Source organism: Halichoerus grypus, chromosome 6 (genome assembly GCF_964656455.1).
Source record: "Halichoerus grypus chromosome 6, mHalGry1.hap1.1, whole genome shotgun sequence".
Classification (NCBI taxonomy): domain Eukaryota; kingdom Metazoa; phylum Chordata; class Mammalia; order Carnivora; family Phocidae; genus Halichoerus; species Halichoerus grypus.
In genome coordinates this window covers 169,179,955-169,206,346 of record NC_135717.1, presented here as the reverse complement: position 1 = coordinate 169,206,346, position 26,392 = coordinate 169,179,955, and the positions used below count along the sequence as shown (strand labels likewise).

Genomic DNA, 26,392 nt, shown 5'->3' with positions numbered 1-26,392 from the left:
GGATCCGGGGCAGGAGCGGGGCCCCGCAGCCCCCAGCCCCCGGCCCTGCCCCGCGCGGCCGGCCGACGCGAGCGGGTTTGAAGACCCGCTGGGCCGCGGGGAAGGGGCCGGGCGGGGCCCCGCGGGCTGCCCGGGGCCCGGGGGCCGGGGGGGCGCGCGGCCTCCGCACTGGGGCGCGGGTCACGTGTGAGGAGGGGCGAAAGTCTCGCAAAGCGGGGCGGCGTGCCGCGAGTTGGGAGTTCTCGGCGCGCCGCGGGCGGCGGGAGCTCGGGCTCCCGGGCGAGCCGGGGACGCGGCGGAGGCGCGGGCCTGGGTCGGAGACAGCGGGGGCCGCACCGAGAGTGGGAGGGAGAGAGAGACAGAGAAGGACAGACGGAGACCGGGAGGAGGACAGATAGAGACGCGCAGGGGAGACAGGGCAGAGGCGGAGGGAGGCAGGGGAGACACTGGGAGGGCGGCAGGGAGAAGACAGAGACCCCGCAGGGAGAGACGGAGAGACCCGCACGGGGACAGAGGAGACCGGCAGAGGGACAGAGACCCAGGGGGGCAGCCGGGGTGGGTGGCAGCGGATCCCGGGCCGGCCGGCCGCGGGGTTCTCGGGGCCGGGGCCGGAGGCGAGCGCCGCGGGGCAGGGAGCGGAGCGCAGGGCGGGGGACAGCGCGGAGTGACAGCGCGAGAACAGCGGCGGGCGGCGGCGGACGGGCGGCGGGGGCGGGGGGCGCGAGCGCGGGCGGTCGAGCGCCATGGGCCCCCGGACCCCCGGGCTCTGAGCCGGGGCCCGGCCCGACGATGCTGACGCCCAGGCGGCGCCGGGGGCGCGGCGCGGGGCAGCGCTGAAAGTTGGGCGGCCCGCGGGGAGAGGCGCGGGACGGCCCCGAGGCGCGGAGACCCGGAGACCGACGGACAGACCCACCGGCAGCCGGGGAGGGGGGGCGGCGCCGGCCCGCCGAGTTCGCGGGGAGGGGGCGCCGGGACTCCCCTCTCCCCGCCCGGGACGCCGCCCGCCCGACCGCGCCGTGGGATGTAGAGCCCGCTCGCCGCCTCCTGGACCTTCGTCGGACCCTCCGCCCCGCGGTAAGCCGGGCCCACGCCCACCGCTGGCGCTGTCCGTCTGTCTGTCCGGCCGCGTGCGTGTCTGTGTGTCCCGTCGGGGGGGGGGGCGGTGGGAGCCGTTGGCCCCGCCCGTCAGCACCTTATCCCCGCGGGTCTCGGCTGCCAGGCGCGCGTTCCGCGCGGCCCAGCGACTCCCCGGGAGCTGGCCAGCTCTGTCTCTCTGTCCCTCGGTCCGTCGGGAGCGTGAAGGTCTGGGTTGTGGCCAGAAAGGCGGAGAGGGGTGGGTAGAAGAGGCCTTGACCTTCTGCCCCGGCCACGACCTTTCCCTGCCTCCACCCACCCCCAGTTGTCAGCCGGTTCTGAGGAGCTTCAAGGCAGGTGACTCGTGGCAAAGGGTGGGGGGGGGTCCCCTTTCCACTTCCCCAGCTGCAACCTGTTTGCAAATGGCCCTCTGATCTGACAGAAAACAACATCCCACCTGTCATGCTTTGAGCACCTACTTTGGGCCAGGTGACCCCAAGGTGGGTGGACAGGGGTCCAGTCAACGGAGTATTTCACATTTCAGAGTGGGAGAGACGGAAGCTGTGGAGAGAGGCAAGGACTGCTCTTCTCTCCCTACAGGAGAGCCCCAAGGAAAGAGAGGTCTGAATGAGCCCCTGAGCAGGGAAACTTCCCTGCCTCCCCACCAGCGTCAACATCACACTTCTGCCTCCGGTGCCTAGGCTCTAAGATGGGGAGAGAATGCGGGGAGATGGTAGGTGGGAGAGTGGTGGAGGGACTAGAGGCAGGGCAACCTGGCTCAGTTGGCAAGCCAGGGCCTCGAGACCAGTAGGATGCTGAGCAGCAGGTTGAGGGAACGGGGAGCTGAGGGACGGAGGTCCCAGGGCCACACGTGCAAGACCCAGAGAGGAGGCAGACCCGTGTGTGTGTGTGTGTGTGTGTGTGTGTGTGAGAGAGAGAGAGAGAGAGAGAGAGAGAGAGAGAGAGAGAAATGCCTGTTCTGCTTCTCCCCACATACAGTCCTGTGACCTACCGGGCTGCCAGAGTTTGGGGAGCTATGGGCAGGACTTTTGGGGGCCTGAGAGCCACACTGTGGCCCTGCCTTGGCCTGGGATGAGAGGAACAGAAGACACAAAAGGGTGGTGGGATAAGGTCTGGGTTGCAACATGGCAGGAGCAAAGGCTGTTGGCCATTGAGCTGACCCATATCCAAGTTGGAGCTTGGAGGGCTGAGCCTAGAACATTCGACTGTTCTCCACAGGGAGGAGGGCTCTTTCTGGGGTTTTCCACACTGGGAAGTGGGCTTCACATACCCTACATTCAGGCTCCTGGAAATCTGCTCACTAGCTGAGGGACCAGCACCCTGAGCAAGTCCCTCTCCTCCCTGACCCTCAGCTTCCATATCTATGGAATGAGGACACAGCTCTCTGCCCCACTGACCTCCAAGGGCTCAAATGAGCTGAGGGCTGTTCACAGGCTGGGGAAAGTGCTGGGCGGACGGCAGTAAGGACTCATTTTACCTTTGGGAAGGTGAACAGCTAATGGAAAGAGAGGATATGGCCTCAAATAGAGGATTGACCAAGAAGGGGAGTGTCCAAAAATTAGAGGGGGATCTGGGGCTTAGGAGCTATTCCTCAGGAATATTTGGTTACCCTTGAAAAGGAAGCACTTCTCCCAGAAAGAAAAAAAAAAAGCCTCTGGGGTGACTGGGAACAGACGGAGCTGGCCTTGAGTATCTGCTGGGTGACCTTGGGCAGCTGGCTTGACCTCTCTGGGCCTCAGTGTCTTCAACTGGAGAATGGGGATGTTGGTACTGACTTCATTGGGTTGCCAAGTGATTTACAGACGATGTCAGGTCTCTGAAAGCAGCTTGCAAAAGCCTGGAGCATAGTAGGTTCTTAGACATTTGCAGAACACAGAATGAAGTAGCTCTAGGAGATGCTGTGGAAAGATTTCTTAGCTTAGGATAAGAGGGGAGGAGGAAGAGTGTAGGCTTACAGGGCGGGTTGGTTCTTAATGTGGATCTGGGGGAGGCGGGGGTGAGTGCTGAGGGGGGTGTGAGGAGGAGGGGGCCCCTCTGCGGGGACCACTGAGTCACGAGGACATGTAAGCGACATGACAACCAGCAACATGGTAACCAGGAGACTAGTGGCGGTGGGAAATGGAGCTGGAGCGGTGTGTTGGGGGGGCAGGACTGGCAGTCCTGGGGCTGGAGGGTCCGGGGCAGAACTAGGCCGGTCTCTCAGAGTGAGGAGGGGATCCTGAGGCCAGGTGGGCTGGAGCGGTTGGTGGGGGGGCCAGGGTGGAAGGAGAGGAGGTGACTCCGGGGTCTGCCGGGCAGGGGGGCTTCTCCCGCACCTCTCCAGGCTCCTCGCTCCTCTCCTCCACATCTCCACTTTTCATGCCTCTCCCCCCTAGGATGCCAAATTTGGCTCACGCAATCTGTCGTCTCTCTTCTGAGATTGGCACCGGGACCAAAGCCGAGTGCATTACATGCATTACATCACCGCCGCTCCCCCTGCACGAGGAAAGGGAGGGACGGAGGGCCGGGGGGCAAGCGGCCAACCCTCAACTTAAATTCCTGTCTTCCTGCTCACTCTTGCCGCCTCAGTCCCAGGTGGTGGGGGCTTCCAGGAGCAGCCAAGCAGGGCCTCAAGGCAGGACAAGGGCTCCGATCTTGGAAAGATCCCAGGGCCAGGGCAGGAGGTCAGACCATGTTGCTGTCCCCCTGGCTAGGTGGCACCTGGGAGGCAGGGAGCCTAAATTCAGGACGATCTGTCATTGCCTTGCTGGGTGACCTTGGGCAGGTCCCCCCATCCCGTGCCCTGTGCAGTGTCTACATCTGTGTGGAGAACAGTTGGCCACTCGAGATCTTGGTGAGTCTCCTGAAAAAAGATGCCCTTGAGCCCTGCTGCTCTCCTGGGCACAGAGGAGGAGTCTGGAATTTTGAACGGCTCCCTGTGACTTTCAGCAAAGTCTACCTCCTTATGCCTCCATCTCCTCACCTGTCAAATGGGGACGAGAGAACCCTCAAAGGCACGAGATGTGAAAGAGATAGTGGACATGAAGGTGAGAGACAGGGGAAGAGACAGGGTCTCTGGCCCTAGACCCCCAGAGCCTTAGGGGCCCGGTGGCTCCCTGCATGCTGGGCAGAAGGTAAGGGGGCAGTGGGGACAGTAGCTCAATACGGACAGAAGGCTTGGAGCTTAACTCACTGCTCTGATGTCCTTGTTTTACAAAAGTGGAAACTGAGGCCCAAAGGCCCAAAGACCCCCATCCCAAGGTCACAGTAATGGTTTGGGGGTAGAGGAAGTAGTGCTGGGGCCCGAACCCAGGGCCCTGGTTCCCAGCCCTGCCTAGAAGTAGGTGGGCAGGCAGGCAGATACACACCCTGTGGAACACTGTGCAAGACCAGGCGGGACCCAGGAGCTTGGAGGGCCCAGTTCTCACTTTGGCCTCCTCTGTTCTCCCTTCCTGCTCCCTGGTTCCCCTCATCTCCAGCATCCCTGAGCATTAATCCCATCCCTCGTTCGGTCTACTTGAAGAGCTCCCTTTTGGGCTCATTTTAAAGCGAGTTCCAAGCAGTCCCAGGCAGGGACAGGCTAGATTTGGGGTTAATCTAGAAGATTATGGCCCCTTCTAGAAGATTCCCAGAGCTGGAGGAAGAGAAAGATGGGGAGCCTCTGTGGATGTTTTGTGAAATAGTGAGCTCCTCATTCCCAGAGCTATTTAAGCAGAACCAGATGAGATGAGTACCTGCCAAGAATCCTGTCCCGGTGATTCCTGCTTTATGGGTGAGGGTGAATGACATCCCCACCTCCAAAATCTCAGTCCTTCATATCCCAGGAGAGGCTGGGGAGCAGCACCCGTCACTTACCCGCTTTCCAGCAAGGAAACTCACATTGTTACGCCAGGCATTGGGGTAGGAGCTTTTTGCAAACGCTTTCTCTTGTAATCCTCCCAACAACCCTGCAATGTCGATTTGGTGTCCCTGTGTTACAGATGGGGGAGCCATGGCTCAGAGACTCTATTCGATTTGCCCAAGGTCACACAGCAGGGAGGTGGATGAGTCTGGATTTGAGTCCCGGCCAGTCTGATTCTCAGGGGCTCTCCCTGGGACTTCCTTGAGAAAAGAATGGAGAAAGTCCCTCCCCTGGGCTGGGGTTTGGCAGGAGATGATGTGTCGCCCCCACAGCATGACACCCCCTCAATGATCCTCTGGGGGCTCCATTCTGAAGACATGGATATAGACGGGCACCCAGGGAAGAACTCACTTTACAAAGGGGAAGACTAAGGCACAGGGACAAAGAATGACCTGTTCAAAGGTGCCCAGAGAGTCAGATTTGGGCCAGGGGGTCTGTTCCCTGCACTGGTGGGTCAGGAGGGTCCTTTGGGCTGACGATGGTGTGAGCTCTGGGATTGGAGGTCCTGACTGCTCGGTGGTTTGGCAGAGGGCTGAGAGGGTGCTGGCTCTAGGCTAAGGCTGTGGGTAGGGGAGTTGGCCTGGGGAATGCAGAGAAGGGCGCAGGAAGAGAAACCAGCAGAAACAGCATGTCCACCTCTGTCCTCCCTGGCCCTGCCCCAGCGCCACCCACAGATGTCAGTGCTATACACCCTGTGAGGTCACGGGAACCTGTGGGTGGGACCTGCCTGGCAAGGGAGGAGGAGCTTGGCACCAGCAGCCTTGGGTGTGGCTCCCAGTGCGACCTTAGGTCAGTCCCCCACCCTCTCTGAGCTTGCTGTGCTCGTTTGTCAGTGTGAGGGAGAATCTGGACCAAATGATCTGTTTGCACAGTGTAGCTCCCTGAGGGCCGTCATCTCTAAGTGCTCCTCCCATCCCCATGAGGACCTTGGGCCCCGGGCAAGGGGCAGGCAGGAATCCTGGAGGTTGGCATAACCTTTAAGCCTCCTGGGCGACTCAGCCCTCCTTGGGGTGTGGGGGGATCTTCGGGCGCAGCCCTTCTTCTCCTTTTCATCTTTATTTTTCTCCTGCTCCCTCTTCCCCTCGCTATGTGGGCTGATCGCTGCTCAAACTTTTAATTCAGATGGTAATTGAAATAATAATACGGGCTGAGGCCCCTCTGCCTGTGACGCTGCAGCTGGTGGAGCTCAGCTATGAATAGACCTTGAGTCACACACGCGCGCTCCTGCCGGCGCGCACTCGGGGCTCTCTGCGCGCCTCTCAGGGTGGTGGGTGGGGTGCAGCGAGGGGGGCAGGGTGGGCTCACGCTCCAGCTGGCTCTGGGTCTCGGCCTCCCGCTCTCAAAGGCCTGGGACACTTCTGCCCCTGCCACCCACTCTCCAGTCCCTACAGCAAAGCTGCGAGACTTGGGACATCCGCGGTCCTCTCTGTTTCTGGAAGGGGACACTGAGGTCCAGCACGGGGAGTGGCTGACGGGACTCAAATAGAAAGTGACTGGGACGAGGTTTGAGCTGGTGGGTTTTTGCTTCATTCTAAGACCACTGTTCTGTTTTAGGACACGCAGGCAGGCAAATGGGGGAGGGGAGTGCTGGGGTGGGGCGCTGCCCCCTCTTTGGTGTTCCCCTGCCTCAGTCCTCCCAGCACACGCTCGCACGCTCTCTCACACACTCCCTCACACGCACACTCAGACGCCCGGCTGCTCGGAGAGGTGGTGTTGTTGCTTGGCGGCTCGGCTGACAGGGAGGTTTTCTTGGGGGTCCTGAGGCAGGAAGGGAGACAAGCCCCCATGTGCCGGGCTCTAGGCTAGGCTTTGTATTCATGGTTTTACTGAATGCTCCTTGCCACTCCGTGAGGGCCATCACTCCCACTTTTCAGTTGAGGAAACTGAGGCTCAGCTAGAAGCCCGAGTTTGCCCAAGGTCCGGCAGGTAGAAGCAGCTGTATACCAGCGTCCTGCTGGAATCCTCCCAGTTCCAGCCATTCTGGGTCCGTCCATTTGGCTTGCTGAAGGAGGAAACGTGCGTCTCTTCCAGCCCGGGGCTCCCCTTTCTCTCCCTGCGCCAGTTGCCCCATTCCTCCCTGTGGCTGCCTGGCCAGTGATTGACCAGCTCTTGTGCCAACAGCCGGAATATCTGGTCTCAGGGGACAGGGGGAGGCCAGGTGTCCGTGGGGGGCATTGGCAGGTCAAGGAGAGAGGCTACCAAGACTGGTGATCCTTGGTGTTTGGACCCCAGCTGGAGCGGTATAGGGAGAAGCTATGTTCATGGTCATGGCCCTATCAACTGAGAGCTTTGGTCTAGGCCTGCTCAGGTGGACCCAGCAGGGGCCTCTGGAAGGGCAGAGGGGAGATGGGGCCGGACGTGGGGAGTGCAGTTGAGCAGAGGCACCCCTGGGCCTGGGAAGATGGGGAAAACTCTACCTAGCGTTTTCTGGTGGCCTCATCTGCTCCTGTATTTGCTTTTTCTCCCATACTCTGCTGGGACATGGAGCAACTGAGCCCAGAGACCACAGTGAATCACCCAAGATCCCGCAGCAATGGTGGCAGAGCTGGGGCTGGACTGGCCCAGGGCTCCTCCTGACTCTCTGCCTCTTCCCTCCCTCCAGTCTGGGGATTTCTGGGGCAGCTGAACAAAGAAGTCTGCCTGAGTCAGGCCGGCCTGGGATTGAATCCCAGCTACCCCCCTCACTTACCCTTTACCCATTGTGACCTTGATTGGGTCACTGTCACCCCCTGGGAACCTCTCTTAGCTCCTCCATGAAACAGGGACAACCTGTGGCAATGGGGGGATGTGCTTGGCTTTTCCCTTTTGTTGCCCTGTCTGCTGTGGAGCTGCCCCAGCTCGACCTGGGCTGCAAGATGGGAGGGGACCTGAGCTAGGCCAGGGAGGAGGGGGCACATGACTGTGAGGGACTAATCCCATTTTACTGACGGGGAGAATGAGGCTTTGAGGAGGGAGCTCGCCCAACCTTGATTTGGTGACAGAAATGGTGCCAAGTTTTACCATCTGGCCTCTGGGACCGCCCCCCCCACCCCACCCCCCCCCCCCGATCCGGACCAGCAAAGTCTCTCCCCTACCCGCCCCCTGCAGCTCCCCTCCCAATCTCGACCCCTACCCCAAACTCCCAGTGTAGGCCTGAGAAGTCCAGGCCCTCTGCCCTGTGACAGTTAAGGTGCTGCTGCGCCCAGGGGACAGCAGGAATGGGGGGCAGCGATTTGGACTCTCCGTGGGACCCTCTGAGGGAGGTAGCATGCACAGAGCTGGAGGTAGCCTGGTCGTGGGCACAGGTGGGAAAGGGCAGAGGGGCTCAGGCACTCTGGCACATGGGCCTCTTGGTAGGGAGCTCACCATCTCCTGGGGCAGCCGACTGTGTCTGGAAGGTTCTGCTAAGGGATACCTGCCTCCTACTTTGGCTTTTGCTCTGAGGGAACCAGCCCATTCCCTACAGGAAGGGCGGCTAGCTCCCCCCGTGCTCCCCCAAGGCTTCTCTCCTCTGGCCTCCGTAGTCCCAGCTGAGCCCTATGGAGGGGAAACAGATCTGGGTTCAAGTCCAGCTCTACCCCTGAGTGGCTGTGTGGCCTTGGGCAGTGTATTCACCTCTCTGAGCCTCCATGCCCTGACCTATGGGGTGGGCTTGTGCCCCTACATCTGTGGGTTGCTGGGAAGATCCATGAGCTTTGAGAGAAACATCGCCCATCGTTGACAGGAGCTTCTGTGTGGCCCGACTGGTCAGGGGCGAGTCCTGCTGATTGCCAGGCCCCAGCCCCCATGCTCACTGGCCACCGCCTTCAGACGCTGCTTCTCTAGTTATCCTGGGTATCAGCACCCGAACCCTCTGCCGAACCCTTCAGACCTGCTTGGGTGGGGGCAGGGCTGGCTGAGCACCAGCACCAGGCTGTGCAGCTGCAGATCCTCAGGCCACCTGACCTTGGAAAGAGCCTCTCTGGCTGGGTTTCAGGGCCATCCCCCAGACACTGGGCAACAGGGAGGAGAAGGAACCAGGTGGGGCAGAGCGCGGGCATGGCCTCATGCTGGAGCTGGCCTGGGTCCCTGGGGTGACAGGCCAGGAGAGAGGAGAACGAACTGACAGCCAGCCATGGGAGGGAGTTACAGTTATCAGCTGCATTAACAGCAAGACAGAGCCTCACTCCCCACACTCTAGTGGGCTGCCTGAGGAGGGGTGAGCTCTCTGTCATGGGAGGTGTGCAAGCAGCTGCTGAATGACATCTGTTAGGGGGACAGCAGCAGGTTGTAATACAGGGCCAGAGAAAGGGATCAGACCCAGAACCCAGAGTCCTTATTGTCTGGGCCACGGTACAGAGGTCCCATGATCCTAAGGGTCTAACAGAGTGTTCCAAGTTTTCCCTCATGACCTCCAACAACTCTCCCCACAGTTGTGCCCTCCAAAAGCCCATGGTCCTAGCATGGGCAGTTGTAGCTTCAAGACAGGCCCTAGAGGCTTGTGCCCACCCGGGGACACCCGAAAAGAAAATAGACAAGCCCTAGATCCCCATCTCAGCCAGTTCAGGGCTCCTGAGCACCCAGCAGGTCAGTATTGTTCAGCGTACATGCAGGTCCTGATCCATTAGTGGTTGTGAAATTGATTTAGTGAGCTCACTACTTATATTCTTAATGAAATAAAAAAGAAAATGTCAAGCGCTTTGTATGTAGTGAGGGTATTATTTTGCAATGCTCTTGTTACAGTTTTTAAAATATATATGTTGTATAATGAGTAGCAATGTACAGTGTGTTTGTTTTTAATCTGGGTCTTGGTCAGAAAGTTTAAAAGCTACCGCCCTGTATAGAAATCCTGGAAGCAGCACAGAGGCTGGGGTGTGCAGAACCCTTTTTTTTCCAGGAGGCTCAGCTCCCAAGAATATAAGTGGCAAGAATTCCAGGATGTCTCTCTGCTGTCCTCGGACCTCCCTTCCCTGGCCCAGCAGCCCACTTTGCTCAGGGCTGTCGAGCCCCACAGCCAGCCACCCCACCCCAGGGCCCAGGGCCCACTCTCTGCCCAGCCCAGCCCGGGCCCAGCCCTGCTTCTTCTTCACATTTCCAGCTCGACCCACATCTCCCTGGGGACCTCTCTCGAAGCCCTCCTGCCTTGGCCTCACATGTTAACACACGGAGCTCAGCAAAGCAGGGTTGTGTCTTACTCACTTCTCTTCCCCCAGCACATGGTAGGTGCTCACTCCACGGGGATGTATGGAGCATCCCCCGAGGAAGGCTCTGAGTGTGGTGCCTTCCACCAGGCGGGAGGGCAGAGGCCACTCCAGCTCAGCATAGGTTTAGGGTGATGAATGAATGAATGAATGAATGGAGTCTGAGAGTCTCTGGCCTTAGGAGCCAGCTGGGCAGATGGCCAGAATGGTGAGCACATAGCACTCTGCCTGGTGTAGTCGGCCTCCCCATAGGGACAGTCACTCATGTCTGTGGCTGAGTGGGAGCTCTGGGGTCGGAGCAGGGACTGAGTGTTCCTACCCCTGTCTCTGGCTCTTCGGAGACCTGTCTGCCTGCCCCAGCCTCCTCACCCCCTCCTCCAGTCCTTGGAGCTTCTCTTAGGGGCCTAGAGCCCTCCGTGGGAATCAGGGACACCCTGCTCACTCCCCTGGGGGACACCTTCGGAGAAGCCGGTGCTCTGTGGAAGGGGGGGTAAAGGCCCGAGGCCTCCGCCATCCTGCCTCACTCCAGTGCCCCGGAAGCTCTCCTTCTGGCCTCCACTCAGAGACCACCTCCGCCGCGGAGAGGCTCTCCCTGACTACGGTGACAAAAATAGCTCCTCCTTGGTCACATTCTGTCATATCCCCTGCTTAGGTCCCTCACGGGAATGATGACAAGCGGAAATTATCTTGTTTCTTCGTCAGTCCTCCGATGTTTAAGTGTCTACCATGTGCCGGGCACCAGGGTTCCAGGGTGAAGCAGAGATTCAAGACCCCTGCACTTAATGGTGGTTGTACATGAAATCGGTTTGGATCAGAGAAATGCTGTGAGGATCAGGACGCAGACAGAGAGCACCTGGGGGCCTCTCGGAGGAGGCAGCCTCTGACTCAGACCTGAACGGTAGCAAGGTGTGAGCAGTGGCGTCTGGGAGGATTTCAACCAGAAGGAACAACCCGTGTAAAGACCAGAGATAGGAATAAACTTGCTGTGTTCAAGGAACAGAAGAATGGCCTGAGCGGCTGGGGGTGGGGTGCGGTGGGGAAGAGGGGAAGTGGAGTTGTGTGGTCGTGACGTGGCCTGGAGCAAGGGGGACGCTGCAGGCTGGCTGGACAGCGTGTGGGGCCAGCGTCCAGGCCCCAGTCCCACAGTTCACCTTCTTGCAGAAGCTCCTGAACCCAGACGAAGATGAGAGTGACAGCACCCACCTCCGGATCAGGATCAAAGTTGTGGCCAGGGCTTGGCCCACAGTAGACACTCAGTTGTTCTACCATTATTATGATGACTGGCTTTGGGAGGGTAGAAGGGTGACGCCCATGTGTTAGAACGACCCCCTGGGAGGTCACAGACGGTGATGGGAAGGCAGCGGGGGGCGGGGCATTGGTCGGTCTTAGCAATGCTGGGTTCACGTTGCCTCTTAGACGCTGAGCAGACGCCGCCGAGAGCAGGAGCCCCATCAGCCTGTTGCTGCTCCCAAGGACAACTGGGGCGGCCGGGGTCTGTGGCATTTTAAGCCAAGGCCAAGCCTGGGCCCTGCAAGAGGTGTGCACATGGAGGCTGGAGGAGGGTTCGAGGAGCCAGCCGGATGGGGGCCTTTGGGCCTGGAGGACTCGAGGAGGAAGGCAGGGGTGAGGAGCCAGGGCCCCCTTCGGAGCCTGGGAGCCCTGGAGAGGAGCCCTCAAGAGGGGCTGGGGAGAGGATGGGAGGTGATGCTCAGCCCCTTCAAGAAGGGCTTCTGCACTTTACAGTTTATAAACCCTTACCGTCCACGCTGCGGTTCATGTTCACAGCATGCCCACCAAGTGGGTGTTATTCCTCCCCGTCTTAGGGATGTGACTCAGAGAAGTCAAGGCATTTTCCCATGGCTGCACAGCACCGAAGTAAAACATTCTCAGGCTTCCTGGGATCACAGGCCCTTTTGGGGACCTTATGAATGCTCTAAGCCTTCTCAGAAAAATACACATATGTATGCACTAATTTTAAAGCCTTCTATGTGTCTTTTTTTTTTCTGTAGGTAATACATTCATATGGCTCTAAAATTAAAAAGACACAAACAGGAATCCAGTGAGAATTCTTCCTCCCACCCATCCCCAGCCACCTGCTTCCCCCCCGCTCCCCCGGAGGCGGCCAGTGTCACCAGCTTCCTGGGGCTCCATCCACAGACAAGCCCAGACAAGCAAATATGTGTGTCTATAAATTTCGTTCTCTCCTTTTTTCCACAAATGGTAGATACTATACTCAATGTTCATCACTGTTGCCTTTTTTTTTTTTCTTTTTTGCTAAAAGACACATCTTGAAGACCCACATGGCTCCTTCCAGGGCTCCCTCCTCTTTTGCTGGCTGCGTGATGTGCCATTCGCGGATGGGCATCAGGCTGCCTCCAGGCCAGGCTGGGCAGACAAGGGGCCCAGCTCCCCTGGTGCATGACCGGCTGCAGGCTGAGGTCCAAGAGCGTACCCAAGTGTCACAGGCAGTCCCATGGCTCTCCGAGGCCACGCAGGGCCACGCAGGGCGAGGCAGGAAGTAAGCCTGGGACTTGGCTCAGACTCGCCTTCCCTGCTCCTCCCGTCTCCCCACACCTCTTCTTAGGCCCATCAGAGAATCCAGGGAACCCCGTGCTGGTGTGGGTGAGAGGCATCAGCCCCCACGCGCCCCGCCCCACGGCGCCGGGAGACACTCCCTCCCCCCAACCCCGCCCTGGCCGTCAGCCCCAGCTCCTGCGGGCTTGTTTGCTGAGAGACCGAGGTTGGGGTGGTGATCTCCATGCCTGCCCCCTTCCCCGGCTGGGGCACGTGCCCTGGACGTGGGCTGTGCCGAGGCCACCTCTGCTCCTGTCCCTGGCCCACCGCAGCTACCACGTCCCCAGCACCTTGCCTTCTCTGGTGTCCTCACTTCGCCCTTGGTGGCTGGGGAGGGACAGCATCCGAGTGGAGGAGGGATGTGGGGCCTCTGGCCTCACGTGGTCTGGGCTGGTCGGGGCCCACTGGGCAGCTCTGCCGAAACTCCTCTTCTCCTGGCTCCGGGGGCCCTGCTGTCCGGTTGCCGCTCTGCCTCCCTCCGCTGTGCCGGGACCTCGTCCGCGGGCAGGGGATGCCCAGCGGCTCTGGGGCCTCCGCTCTCCTCCTCAGCATTCCTGCCCCAGGCGGCCGCATCCGCTTCCATAGCTTCCCACAGCGCCAGTGGTCAGCATCAGCCTCCGGGTCGGACATGCTGCGGACTTCTCCACCCGCACACCCCACGGCCACCGCACACTGGAAACCATCACTCCTTAAATCGGGTCCTCTTTCAGTGTCCCGTTGCACCTGTTCCCAACACCCCTCTTCCCAACCGCCCCATGCAACCTGCCACCGCGCCCTGCAGGCCACCGCCTGGGCTGCCGCCCGAACCCACTCGAAAGCCTCCTGCGTGCACGGGACCCCGTGCGGGGCCCCAGCACCTCTTACCCCGTGAGTGCACCAGGCCCAGACAGCGGAGGCCTCCGAGGCCAGACCAGGGCAGGAGGCCACAGAAGCCACATCGAGGAGGGTTTCTTTTTTTCTTTTCTTTTTTTAAGTAGGCTCCACGCCCAGCATGGAGCCCAGCGCAGGGCTTGAACTCACGACCCTGCGATCAAGACCTGAGCAGAGATGGAGTCAGATGCTTTACCAAACTGAGCCCCCCAGTTGCCCTGAGGAGGTTTTATTTCTTAAGCCTGGTGGTGGATACACAAGGGTTTATTGTATTATTCTTTATTCCTATCTGTCTTAAAGATTTCACATGAAAATTGAAAAGATCCAACCAGGCAAAACCCAACTGCCTGCCCACCTGTTTCCTGTGGCCGTGAGGGTGAAATCCGTAATCCCTCCCACCCCCTACCTCTGGGACCTCATCCTGGGCAAGTTTGCTCTCGCTCCTCTTGCTCACTTCACTCCCACTAAGCGGACTTGCTGCAGATTCTTGACACGCCAAACCCCTTCTGGAATGTTCTACATCCTACCTTTCACACAGACACACAGTTCTCCTCACCGACTTGACTCCCAGTCACTACTCAGAGCTAGTTTCAATGTCACTTTCTCAAAGAGACCTTAGGGGACCCCCAGTAAACAAGACCCCCTTGTCCTTTCTTTCACATCACGCCGAACTTTCCTTCAAGCAGCTTACCACAATTTCTGACTGCCCAACTGTGTAGATGCTATTATGTGTGCAACGTCTCTCCCCAGCTGAGCCATAAGCTGGGTGAGTCCACGGCCTGGGTCTGACCCGCAGCAAGGGTGCGATAAATAGTAGTGGACTGAACAATTTTGGAGGAAGAATGCACGGCAGACCAGGCCCCGAGAAGCCACAATGAGGCCATGGGGGATTGAATCCCACCACCAATGAGAGAGCTGAGGTTGTTCTGGAAAAGAGGAGCCTCCAGAGATCTGCTCTCACCTTCCAGTCCCTGTATAGAAGAAGGGCACAGGTGTTTGGGGGCAGTCCCTTTGGTGGGCCAATCGAGGCAGCTCCTGTGGGGGTGGTAAGCTCTCCGTCAGGGCAGGGGCCAGGCGCGGGCCAGGCAAGAAGGGGCACGGCTGCAGGTTGGAGCAGTGACCCTTGGGGTCCTGCGGCCACCAGCTCCTGCCATTTGGCTGTGACCAGAAGGCCTCTCTGGACATTCTGGGGACCTTGCTTTCTGAGCCTGTTCACCTGCTGGCTGAATGGCTGGGCAGGAAAGTTGGGAGGTGGGGTCAGAGCTGGAAGAATGAGCCCGCTCACCCCACACTGCTCAGAGCCCCTCTGCAAGCCCAGAGTCTCCTGTGTGTCTGGCTCTATAATCAGGGACCATGTTCTGGCTCCAACTTGCCCTATGACCCAGCTTCTCCTTTCCCAAAAGGACTGATTGACAGAGGCTGGCACACAGTAGGGCTGGATAAATATTTACTAAAGGGAAGAAACGTGCAACGTGACCCATGTGTCCTCAGGCCAGGAGAGTAAAATGTCAAATGAACGTGCTCTGGCATCGACCGCCTGGGTCCAAATCCTGGCTCCTCCACTAATGGGCTGTGTGATGTTGGATCAGTTGCTGGATCTGTCTCTGCCTTAGTTTTCTTACTTCTAAAGTAGGGATCATAATGGTAACTTCCTCTGAGGTCACAGTGAGCAGGGCAGGAATTGATCAGCGTAAAGCACTCAGAAGAGGGCCGCACAGAGGAAGTGCATGCTCAGTGCTCGGTGTGGAGTTTGCGATGTCACCCCGGTGGCCGGTGGGGGCGGGCCTCCTTGTGCAGTGGGGTTTCAGGGCACGGAGAGTGTGAGGGAGGAACGGCGTTCATTGAGCACCCACTCTGTGGCCTGCAACTCTGTGACAGTTGGCAATCCGCATCTGGCCCTCAGGACCACCCTGCAAGGTAGGCATTACCACGTTCCTTTGCAAATGAAGACGCTAAGGCTCGGAGAGGTCAAGGGATCTGCTGGAGCGAGCATGCGAGGCGGGACTGCTCCCACTTCCGGCCCAGCCCGCCGGGGAGATCGTGGCCACTGCCCTCGCTCGGCTGCTCCCGGGGCTAGTGTGGGAAAACAAACGGGGCAGGGCCATGTGATGGGTGCTGGGCGGGCTCTGGCGAGCTGCAGCTCAAATCCAGGGGGAGGAGGACAAGGGAAGGACTGGTCAGCCTCGGGAGTGATTTGTACCACTTAGCAACCACGTGCGCTGTGCTGGGCACGTGATGTGCATGATCCCATTTATTCCTCATTACAGTTTTATGAGGTAAGGGCTATTGCTAGCCCCACCTCGAGATGATGAGTGCAGGGACCAGAGAGGCTAAGTAATTTGCCCAAGGTCACACAGGCAGAAAGTGGTACAGAGAGTCCGCTTTGGACTTGGGTTGAAGCCAGTGCAGGGGGAAGATGTGGGCTCTTGAGCCTCATGAAGACAAGGTAGCCAGACCTCCTGGGGTCTGAGGAGCAGGACAGGGGCCTCCAGAAGGCTGTGGGCAGGAGGGGACAAAATGCCACAATTTCCCCCATGGCTAGATCCATCTCCAGCTCCCTTTTACTCTTTGAGGAGCACAGCTCAGCTGCCAGGCCTTGAGCCCTTTCCCATCTCTGTGCAAAGCCCTCTGTGTCAGAGCTGAGTGAATTCTTACCCAAACCAGGCCGCTCAGGCCTAAAAGGCCTCAGTCAGAGCTGGAGGAGGGGCTGGGGGGCCCCTCAGGGGGCTGGGAAAGGAGACAATGGTGCTAATTCCTTCCACATCCCCCAGGGAAATCTTTCTAGCCTCTAGAACCTGATCTGGGTTCACTGAGTTAGCCCCTCACCCCACCCCACCTCACCTCCTTTGCCTTGTGCCTGTTCCTTTTGGTAGAAGAAGAGTCAGCCTCCCTGTCCAAGCCTCAGAGGGCTTCAGGGATGAAGGAGGCTGATGGGACTCAGGAACACCCACCAGCTCCCCTGCCTTATTTCACACTCTGTGCTGGGCGCCTTGTTTCTTACATCTTCCCGCTCTCCTGCCAGGGAGCAAATATGGTCCCCCATTTTGCAGATGCAGAGAAGGAGCACCTGGCTGGAGCAGTTAGTGAAGGCAGGACCTGATGCTGGGTTTCCCGGCCCCCAGTCCCCTGTCCTGTGTCGTCATCCTCATCCTCCTCCTCCTCATCATCATCACGACCACCACCACCAGCATCATCCGCATATTCCGTGCATTCCACCTGCAAAGCCCTGTGGAGCCCTCGGCCCGCGTTTCTGTTCCTAGTGGTTATCACACTCGCCTCCTCAGGGGTCTGGTGAGGTAGGTACGATCGCTATCATGTCCACTTTGCAGATGAGGAAACCGAGGTCCAAAGAGGACACGTTAGGAGGTGACAGAGCTGAGACTGAGAGCCAGGTTTTGCTGGCCAAACACAAGGGCTTAGCCAGCATGTTCTTTTCCTGGAGTCAAGAAGGCGCAGAGTGGAACAGACAGGCAGTGAGAGCCAAGGGGCTCAGAGGAGGCAGGGCTGCGGCTAGCGAGGCAGCCTGGGAAGATTCAGAGGCCGGAGGGGCTGGGGCTGGGCCTGGGGGGCTGCAGAGAGACACGAGGAATCTGCGTTGAGCGGGGCGTTGTGGAAAGCGAAGGGAGCCCGAAGCCGGAGACTGGGGGACCAGGGTGAGCCGAGGAGCTGGAGCCAGCCAGACCTGAGTGGGAATCCCAGCTTTGCCGCTTCTGCTGGGCAACCCCCATCCTCGTCCCTACTCCCCCCACCCCCAGCCTGTGATTCTTCAGCTGGGAAGAGAAATAATAACCCTGCTTGTTGCTGCTGTTGGTGCTTAATAAATACTTGTTAAATAAACAAAGCCTTGCAGTGACGCTTCAGGGAGATAGATCAGGCAGGGAGCTCACACTTCCAGAAGGTTCCTTCCCTGAGAGCAGCCACTGAGAAGGACGGCAGGTTCAGCTGGGCCCCAGGGCTGAGGAATGTGACCTTGGGCAAGTCACTTCACCTGCCCTATTGTCCCATCCAGTAACAACGACATGCATCAAGGCCCTGCAGGCTGGCTAAGTGTCCCCTTCCTCCTGCCCTCTAGAGAGCCTGCCTGGTCCCCGTCTCAGGAAGGGCTGCTGCCGCGGGCTGGGGGCCACGGTGACATACCCCTGCAGCCACCAGCATTCTCCCATGCGGGGAGTGGGTGCGCACTGGGAGATTTGTCTTCACAGTCGGCCGGGGTTGCTGGAGTCCCCCTAGCACTGCTGTCCCTTTATCAGCTTTTCTTTGGCAAAGGGAGTTGTGGGTCATAAAATCAGAGGGAAAACCTAGTGACAGGCGTGGGGTCTTTCTCCTGCCTCCTCTGGACCCGTGGCAGGCCGGGCGTCCGGCCGTCCCCCGGAAGGAGCAGGCTAGTGATGGTGCCAACGAGTTGACAGCCCTGCTGGTCACCTGCCCCAGCTCCCCGAGGCCAGAATGTCCTTGGCTAGGCACTGCCTCCCTGTGCCACAGCCCTGCTCTTGGCCTCAGTTTCTCTAGTTGTCCAGTGAAGTCTGGACTAGGGGCTCCAGATTTGGGACGTTGACAGCACCGTAAAATTAAAGGAAAAGAAAAAGTTTGGTAACTGGCGCAGCATCTCAATCCTTCACTTCGCCAAGAAAGGACATTATGTTTTTAAAAGCAGCCAGCATCTCCCATCCCTATCACTTCCCCAAAGAAAGAATGTTGACCGCGAAAGGAGTCTCAGGATGCACTCAGGCTCACGGGTAGCGACCGGCCCAGGAAGCTGGCCCGGAAGGAGAAGGACTTGCCCAAGGTCACCCCGCAAGGCAGTGAGGGGGGCCCGGCCTCGCGGAGCCTCCGCCGTAGGAAACGTGCTGAAACCGAGTTCTCCCCTGTGTGTTCATTTCCCGGCACACTTGTTGCAAGAGAATGAACACCAGCTCCCTGCCTTCGTGTGGTTTCACTGTAGACACAATCCACGGGATGCGCTCTCTCCAAAAGCACATCTATATTCAGAGGAGGGTGATACCCCGTTGTCAATGCTTCTTGCCCTCTTCGACCATCTGTGCCCCTTCTCTTGTGCACGTTCCCCTTGGGCCCTTGGGCCTTCGCCAGGAAGCCTCGTGTGACAAACAAGGGACAGAAAACCTGGCTGTCTCCCGGTGGCCGTCCCATGCAAGCACGAGACCAAGCTTCGGACTTTTCACTTTTTGGTCGGGCATCGTGTGGGTCAGCCCGCGCGCTGGCAGGTGAGCCTCTCGTTCCTGCTGAAGGAGTCAGCAGGGACAGGAGCGCTCACTTATTTGAACGGGTCCCTGCAGACAGGGCCCTCACCAACTGAGGGTCCCCAGGGGGACAGGCGGCACACAGGCCCCTCCGTGGTGGAGGGTGGTGGGTCTGGGGGCGGCTTTCCCATCAGCCCAGGAGCGGACATTTCTGAGCATGGCTGAACATGGCAGAGCAGAGCCGTGGGCCCAGGGCGGGGAACCCCGCAGGGGCTTGAGGACACTGCTATGACCAGGAGAGGAGATGCAGGGGTGCAGGACAAGCTGTGTCCCCACTGGGCTGAGATGTGAGGCTGGTGGGGATGGGGTGATGGAAAGGCAGGGGCTGGGGGTGAGGGTTGAAGCTGGGGGTAGGGGAGTGTCGGGTGGGGACATATGGAGCCTCAGAGCTGACCCTGGATCCTGGGGCCGGGCTGATCATGCCACTCGCACTCAGGACCGGGGAAAAGTGGGCCATGCTGGTGGGCGAGGACCAGCAGCCTAGAACACGCAGGGACCATCTCCCTGACCCTCAGCCCTGGGCCCTCCTAGGGAGTGGGAGCCCCATGAAGAGTCTTCTCCTGCAGCAAACCCTGCCCCAAGCACTCCAGGGAGGAGGCTCCTCTTGCCAGGAGCACCTTCACCTCCCAGGAGCTCTGGAGTGGGAATGAGGTGCCCTGGCTCAGGGCTGGTCCACTCTGCCTCCCTCTGGGACCCTTAGCCAACCCATCCCAGGTCTGTGCTTCCTGGGCCTCAGATATAAAATGAGGGTCTTGAAATCAGTGATTTCCAGTTCCTTCTGGCTCTGGTTCCTTCTGTGATGCTCCTGGAGGCATTCAAGACAGCGGGACAGAGCAGAAAGGGAGATGCTTAGTGAAGGACGACCTCCCTAAAACCTAGAAGGTGCCCCTGGCCCCCAATTTCTTCAGGGCTCCCACCTGGAGCCCTGGCTGTTAGGCCTCTGGGGGAGGTGGCAGACAGGGTCTGGGACTCCCAGCTAAAGTTATGACCTCTTAAGGGCCAGCATTGCCCACCCACATTGTCTGTTAGATCTTCAGACCGATGGGTCTCACTGGTCCTATTTTCCAGATGAAGAAACTGAGGCTCACAGCAGCCAAGTGACTTGCCCCCCATGTTATGTGGTGGATGATCCAGGGAGCACAGGCTGGGAAGGGAGAAGAACCCAGAGTGGGGGGTGATCGCGGGGGAGGAGGGGGGCAGGGCTCAGTCTCCCCAGGCCCGGCCGAGGGAGGGAGTTTCTCCCGGGAAGAGGCGCAGGCAGGCACCAGGCTGTTGATCTCTAAATTACAGCGTTGGCGCGCACCGGTTGCTGCGGCAACCGAGTTGTCCTGAACGGGGAAGTGTATAAACATTACCACAGATGCACAATTAGATCAGGAAGAAGAATAGAACAGAAAATAGAAACTTCCAGCCTTATATAATTCTGGGCCAAAACGTTACCGGGAGCCCAGGCCCAGGCCCAGCCCTGCCAGGAGCGGGGGCCCCGGGCAGCACCCTCTCTCTCCCGGGGCTCCGGCGGAGGGGAGGGGTGGAGGGAGGGTCTGCCCTCCGTGGGCCCGGCTGGTGCTTCTGCCGCCCCGGCGGGGTGAGGGTCCCCTCCACTGAGACACAGCCGAGGAGGCCGACAGGCAAACCCTGCCTCTCGCCCGCGTCCTCCTGCTCTGGAGACTCGGGAAGGCAGGCAGGAGGGTGACTGGCTTTAACCAAGCACCCACGACCTCCTCGGGTCCTGTGAGGTAGGCTTTTGATCCCCATTTTACAGGTGAGGGGAGATGAGTTTTCCGAGGTGTCACAGCGAGGCAGTGGGTGTGTCTGCCTCCCTGCCTCTGGACTTGTGAGCTCATGGAGGTTGACGGCACCTGGGGGCTGAAGGCTAGACACACCTGAGTTTGGATTTACTCCACAGCTGTGCGACCTTGGGCAGGTCACTTCCCCTCTCTGAGCCCCGCTCCCTCACCTGTGACATGGGACTAGCAATACCTACATGGGAGCCAAAGCTTGGGGCTCCCCCTTCCTCCATCTTGACCACCACCATTGGTGTCTTCACCCACTTCTGTTCCCAGCAGGTCTGGGGACAGGACAGGAACCGACATGGGGCCTTGGGTCCCAGCGCCGTCTGGTAGGACTTTCCGCAATGAGGCAAATGTTCTCTATCAACTCCGTCTCGTCATGGCAGCCATTAGCCACAAGTGGCCACTGAGCACTTGAAATGCGGGGAAGTGAAGTGAAAACTGTTTAATCTTTAGTAAATGTACAAAGCCACGGGGGGCCACTGGCTGCTCTTCGGGCCAGCTCGGGAGGATGTCCAGCCCCAGAGAGAGCCAAGAGGGCAGAGGCTGAACCCAGGAGGTGAGCAGGGGCCAGAGCGCTCGCAGCTCCCTCTGCTCAGGGCAAGGGGGACAGATGGTGGAGCCAAGACGGGTGCCAGGAAGCTCCCCGGACGGGGTGGGGGCCAAGGAGGGCCGGAGGGGGGCAGCACGGGGGCCGGCCTGGTGGCCTCAGCTTCTGGTCCTTGGAGGCACGGGCTCAGGCCCCCACACTCCCTCCCCGACCTCAGAAGCACCTCCCCCGCCACGTTCTGCCCGCGGGGCTCGAGGAGGTCCTGGGTCCTAGGCCAGGCTCTTCCCCTTCTGAGCCTCTGGCGGGGGTGGGGGGGGGGGGGCTTCCCGGGCCGCCAGCATCTCACCTGTCGGGCTTCCCCCCCCAGGCCCTGCGTCTTCCCAGGTGACCACGCCGGCTTCAGGACATGCACGGGCACAGCCGCAACGGGCAGGCCCACGTGCCCCGGCGGAAACGCCGCAACCGCTTCGTCAAGAAGAACGGCCAATGCAACGTCTACTTCGCCAACCTGAGCAACAAGTCGCAGCGCTACATGGCGGACATATTCACCACCTGCGTGGACACGCGCTGGCGCTACATGCTCATGATCTTCTCCGCCGCCTTCCTGGTCTCCTGGCTCTTCTTTGGCCTCCTCTTCTGGTGTATCGCCTTCTTCCACGGTGACCTGGAGGCTGGCCCGGCGGCCGCGGCCGCAGCGGCGGCGGCAGCAGTGGCGGCAGGGGGGGCCCCGACGGGCGGTGGCGCGGCCGCCCCGACGGCCCCCAAGCCCTGCATCATGCACGTGAACGGCTTCCTGGGCGCCTTCCTGTTTTCGGTGGAGACGCAGACGACCATCGGCTACGGGTTCCGGTGCGTGACGGAGGAGTGCCCGCTGGCGGTCATTGCCGTGGTGGTCCAGTCCATCGTGGGCTGCGTCATCGACTCCTTCATGATCGGCACCATCATGGCCAAGATGGCTCGGCCCAAGAAGCGGGCGCAGACGCTGCTGTTCAGCCACCACGCGGTCATCTCGGTGCGCGACGGCAAGCTCTGCCTGATGTGGCGCGTGGGCAACCTGCGCAAGAGCCACATCGTGGAGGCCCACGTGCGGGCCCAGCTCATCAAGCCCTACATGACCCAGGAGGGCGAGTACCTGCCGCTGGACCAGCGGGACCTCAACGTGGGCTACGACATCGGCCTGGACCGCATCTTCCTGGTGTCGCCCATCATCATCGTCCACGAGATCGACGAGGACAGCCCGCTCTATGGCATGGGCAAGGAGGAGCTAGAGTCGGAGGACTTTGAGATCGTGGTCATCCTCGAGGGCATGGTGGAGGCCACCGCCATGACCACCCAGGCCCGCAGCTCCTACCTGGCCAGCGAGATCCTGTGGGGCCACCGCTTTGAGCCCGTGGTCTTCGAGGAGAAGAGCCACTACAAGGTGGACTACTCGCGCTTCCACAAGACCTACGAGGTGGCCGGCACGCCCTGCTGCTCCGCCCGGGAGCTGCAGGAGAGCAAGATCACCGTGCTGCCTGCCCCGCCGCCCCCGCCCAGTGCCTTCTGCTACGAGAACGAGCTGGCCCTCATGAGCCAGGAGGAAGAGGAGATGGAGGAGGAGGCGGCAGCCGCTGCTGCCGTGGCCGCGGGCCTGGGCCTGGAGGCGGGCTCCAAGGAGGAGGCGGGCATCATCCGAATGCTGGAGTTTGGCAGCCACCTGGATCTGGAGCGCATGCAAGCCACCCTCCCGCTGGACAACATCTCCTACCGCAGGGAGTCCGCCATCTGACCTCCAGGCCCCGCCTTCATCACTTCCCACACGAGCCTCTGCAGGGGGTGGGATGCCAGGACACCCCCTCCACACTCAGGACAGAGCTGACCCTGGCTGCGTGGACCTTCCGGAGGGAGGTGGGGGGGCTTCAAAGACTGGGGAACCCCTTCCTATTGACTCCAGAGCCCAGGCCTGGGAAGGGCCCAGGATACCCTCTGCCCTGTCAGCCTACCCACTGGCATCTCGGGGACCCCAGACCCACCACCCTTTTCCCACTGACACTTCAAGGACGTGCCCCCTTTACTCTCAGAACCTTGGGGAAGGCGGCTGGACTGCTGGGGGGTGGGCATCACGGGGTTCTGGGGTGGGCAGGGGTTAGTGTGGGGGGAGGGAGGGTGGGGGTGCGTTTCTTTTGCATGACTGTGACCAGTTGCTCTTGACTTTCTTTTGTAAATATCTATAAATGGAGAAATGGAGGCACCAAATCCACCTTCTGCCATTTGTACCCGCAGGACGAGGAGGTGCAGTCCCTCTCTGAACCCCTCCCCCTCCCAGCCCGGCAAGCCTAGCCCCTTCTCCCGCCCAGCTGGCTGGTCCCCAAAGCCAGCCATCTTGGCCCCTGGATGGTGTTAGGTTTGGGTACAAAGGTGGGACCTCGAGGGGCAGGATGAGGACCTCCTGTGGTCCCTCCAGATCCCCGGGGTCCAGCCCAGATTGACAATGGAGTTTGTAACTATATATTTTTAATAAAGTATATGGTCCATTAGGGTAGGCTGGCTGAAGATGAAAAGCAGAGAAGAGATAGAGAGAGAGAGACCATGATGTGAGTGTGTCTGTGTGTGGTATGTACGTGTCCCTTTCCGAGACACTGAGCCCTGGAGGGGACTATACCACCTGCCATTTTCCTTCCTGGGAGCCAATGGGAAAGATCCTGAGCCGGCTTCAGAGGACCTGGGCTTGAGCTGGAGCTTTGCTACTTCACCGCTGTGTGGCTGCCAGCAAGTTGCCCATCTGCTCTTGGCCTCAGTTTCATCATCTGTAGAATGGGAGGAACCACCCCTCCCTCCCAAGAGATGATGGGCAGGAAAGCCCTGTGTGGGTGGCAGCTAAGCCTCTGTAAGCCGGCGCGGGGCGGGGGGGGGGGGGGGGGGGGAGGGGCCTGTCTGGTCACACCTGCTCCAGGCACACACGCCAGGCTGGGCCGATGAATTTGGCCTCAGGACGCTGGTGGCAAGGGCTCTCGGGGGCAGCTAGGAAACCTGGTCCTAGTCGGACTTGGTCTCTGTCTCACTGTGGGTGGGACCTTGGCTAAGTCCTTTCCTTTCTCTGGGCTTCGGTTAGCTGTGCTGTGTAACAAACCACCCCAAAACCTGGACGACGGTGCTATATTCTTTCTCGAGGTTCTGTGGGTGGACTGAGTGCTCCCTTGCCCGGTTTCCTGGGGCTCACTCCAGCAGCTGGGGAACATCAGCTCGGCTGTAAGGTCCAAGATGGCCTCGCCCGCGTGTCAGGTGGTCGGTCTGGCTATCGGCCGGGGCCTCTCTTCCTCCAAATTCCTTCATGGCATCTCAGGGCAGCAACCTAAGAGGGAGAAGGCAGAAGCTACGAGGTCTCTTGAGCCTAGCCTTGAACTTGGATGACATCGTTTCCACCGCAATCTCTTGGCCAATGAGGTCACGCGGCCAGCCCAGATTCAAAGGGTGGGAAATCAGACTCCAGCTTCTGGGAGCATGGTAAAATCCCGTGGCAAAGGGTGTCCACACCGGGGTGCCACTGTGGCCGTACGTGGTAGTCTGTCACAGAAACTTTCAGTGTGAGAGCCCCTTCCAGCTCTACCTCTAGTCTATGTGCCAACTGCATACCCAACAGTCGAGGTGTAAGGAAGCAGCGGGAACCCTCGCTGTTCCCAGGAACCTTCTAGGTAAAAGGCGCCACTACCTCAGGAAATGCAGGGAAGCAGCAGGCCAAAGCTCACCTACTGTGAAGTGCTGTGAGCTGCTTTGTGAATGATCATATTTCACCAGCACTGGCAATGTGGCTGCATTTGGGTAAAACATGGTGCATCCGACGGGCTTTAACAGTTTAACAAGAGAACCTGAGGCCTCTGTCCTGGAGAAAGACGCTAGCCTGGGATCCAAATCCCTCAACAAATAACTTGTCCTAATGTCTCCCTTCATGTGAGACATCCCTTCCCATCCCTTCCCATCCCTTCATTCACTAAACTCTGACCACATCCCGAGAGGCAGGTAGATGAGGATGGGGGTCTCAATCCTTGTGGGGGCCCGGGAACTAAGGGGCTGACATGAACCAAGGTGAGGACAGACAGAGGCCAGGAGGCCTGCTTCCCTTTCACTCACCCTCTCCCAGGCAGGGGCTAAGTGAGGAGCAGGGGCTGCCCCCATCCAGATTTCCCAGAGTGCTCCTGTGACCTTTGGGGGCCCCCGAAGGGCCTGGGGAGACCACTCAGCAAGACGAGAGCATAGCTGTCCACCTGCCCACGCTCACAGAGGGGCCTTTGGTGCCCTTCTGCCAGGGTCTCACCTCCCACATGACTCATCGGAGATGTCCCTCCATCCAGCCCTGCAGGCCCCCCGGGAGGGCCTCCCCAATCTCATCCTCTCCGGCCGACTGCCTTCCCAGGGATGTTTCGGCGCCTGGGTAACCAGGGGTCACTGAAGAGGACCTCAGACGCAGGCACCCTTGGACTCAGAATCTTTGACCCGGGACATATCTTAGAGGTTAACATAAGGGCACGACCAGAGGCGAGTTTTGACAAGGGCTGGAAAAGCAAGGACTTTCTGGGGTGCCAGAGAGGAGTGCGGGGCATGGGCACTGGGGGCGGGCCCAGGGGGAGGGGCCATGGGGTGCCAGAGCCAGGAGGCAGCCGGGAGCTGCAGGGAGGCTCCGAGGCCCCGCTGGCTGCCTGCAAACCCCTGCTGGCTCTGCTCTGTGCTGACTCACCTTCCCTCTCCCACCTGTTCCCCTTTCTCAGCCCTCCCACCTGCCTTCCCCCCTCTGCTCACTGGCAGGCAGCTCCTCTGATCCCTCTCACTTCACTGGGGCTCTTGGCGGCGCTGAAATGGGGGGGTCGCTGTATCTGGGGTGGAGGAACCTCAGGTATCTTGGAGCCCGCAATCACGGAAACGGGCTGGCTGAAGGGGAGCTGCAAGCCCCTCCCCACCGCACCCCATCTTCCCAGCCCGCACCTCCCCTCCCCTGCCTGGGCCCTCCCACTTCCCCCCTTCAGTCACAGCCCGGGGGAGTGGAAGGAAGGAAGGGATATCAGGTGGGAGAAAGAGAGGAAGAGAAGTGGGGGTAGGGGGGGTTTAGAGGGTGTGGTCTAATGAAGCTGAAAACCTCCCCCTCATCTTGCCTCAAATCCCACCCCTTCAGGCATAATTCCTGCAGGTTCATCTTTGCTTCCTTCACCACCAGCTTCTGAAAAACCTATTCCTTACAAACTCAA

At 59.7% G+C, this 26,392-nt stretch overlaps 1 protein-coding gene across 3 annotated transcripts; it reads left to right on the top strand.

Annotated features, from left to right (window-relative positions):
- Positions 1-925: 925 nt before the first annotated feature.
- KCNJ4 (potassium inwardly rectifying channel subfamily J member 4) lies at positions 926-22,956 on the top strand. Of its 3 annotated transcripts, XM_036102247.2 has the most exons (3): positions 931-1,074; positions 16,629-16,874; positions 21,544-22,956. In XM_036102247.2, the coding sequence occupies exon 3, from the start codon at positions 21,583-21,585 to the stop codon at positions 22,942-22,944; it is 1,362 nt and encodes a 453-aa protein (XP_035958140.1). In that variant the 5' UTR covers positions 931-1,074; positions 16,629-16,874; positions 21,544-21,582; the 3' UTR covers positions 22,945-22,956. The 3 variants fall into 3 exon arrangements, with proteins under 3 accessions (XP_035958138.1, XP_035958140.1, XP_035958139.1); XM_036102245.2 differs by lacking the exon at positions 16,629-16,874 and having other exon boundaries at positions 926-1,074; XM_036102246.2 differs by lacking the exons at positions 931-1,074; positions 16,629-16,874 and adding an exon at positions 21,077-21,185.
- The last annotated feature ends 3,436 nt before the right edge of the window (positions 22,957-26,392 follow it).

Excerpts from the sequence above, each read along its gene's own strand:
- KCNJ4 (XM_036102245.2), top strand. The coding sequence starts at position 21,583 with ATGCACGGGCACAGCCGCAACGGGCAGGCCCACGTGCCCCGGCGGAAA.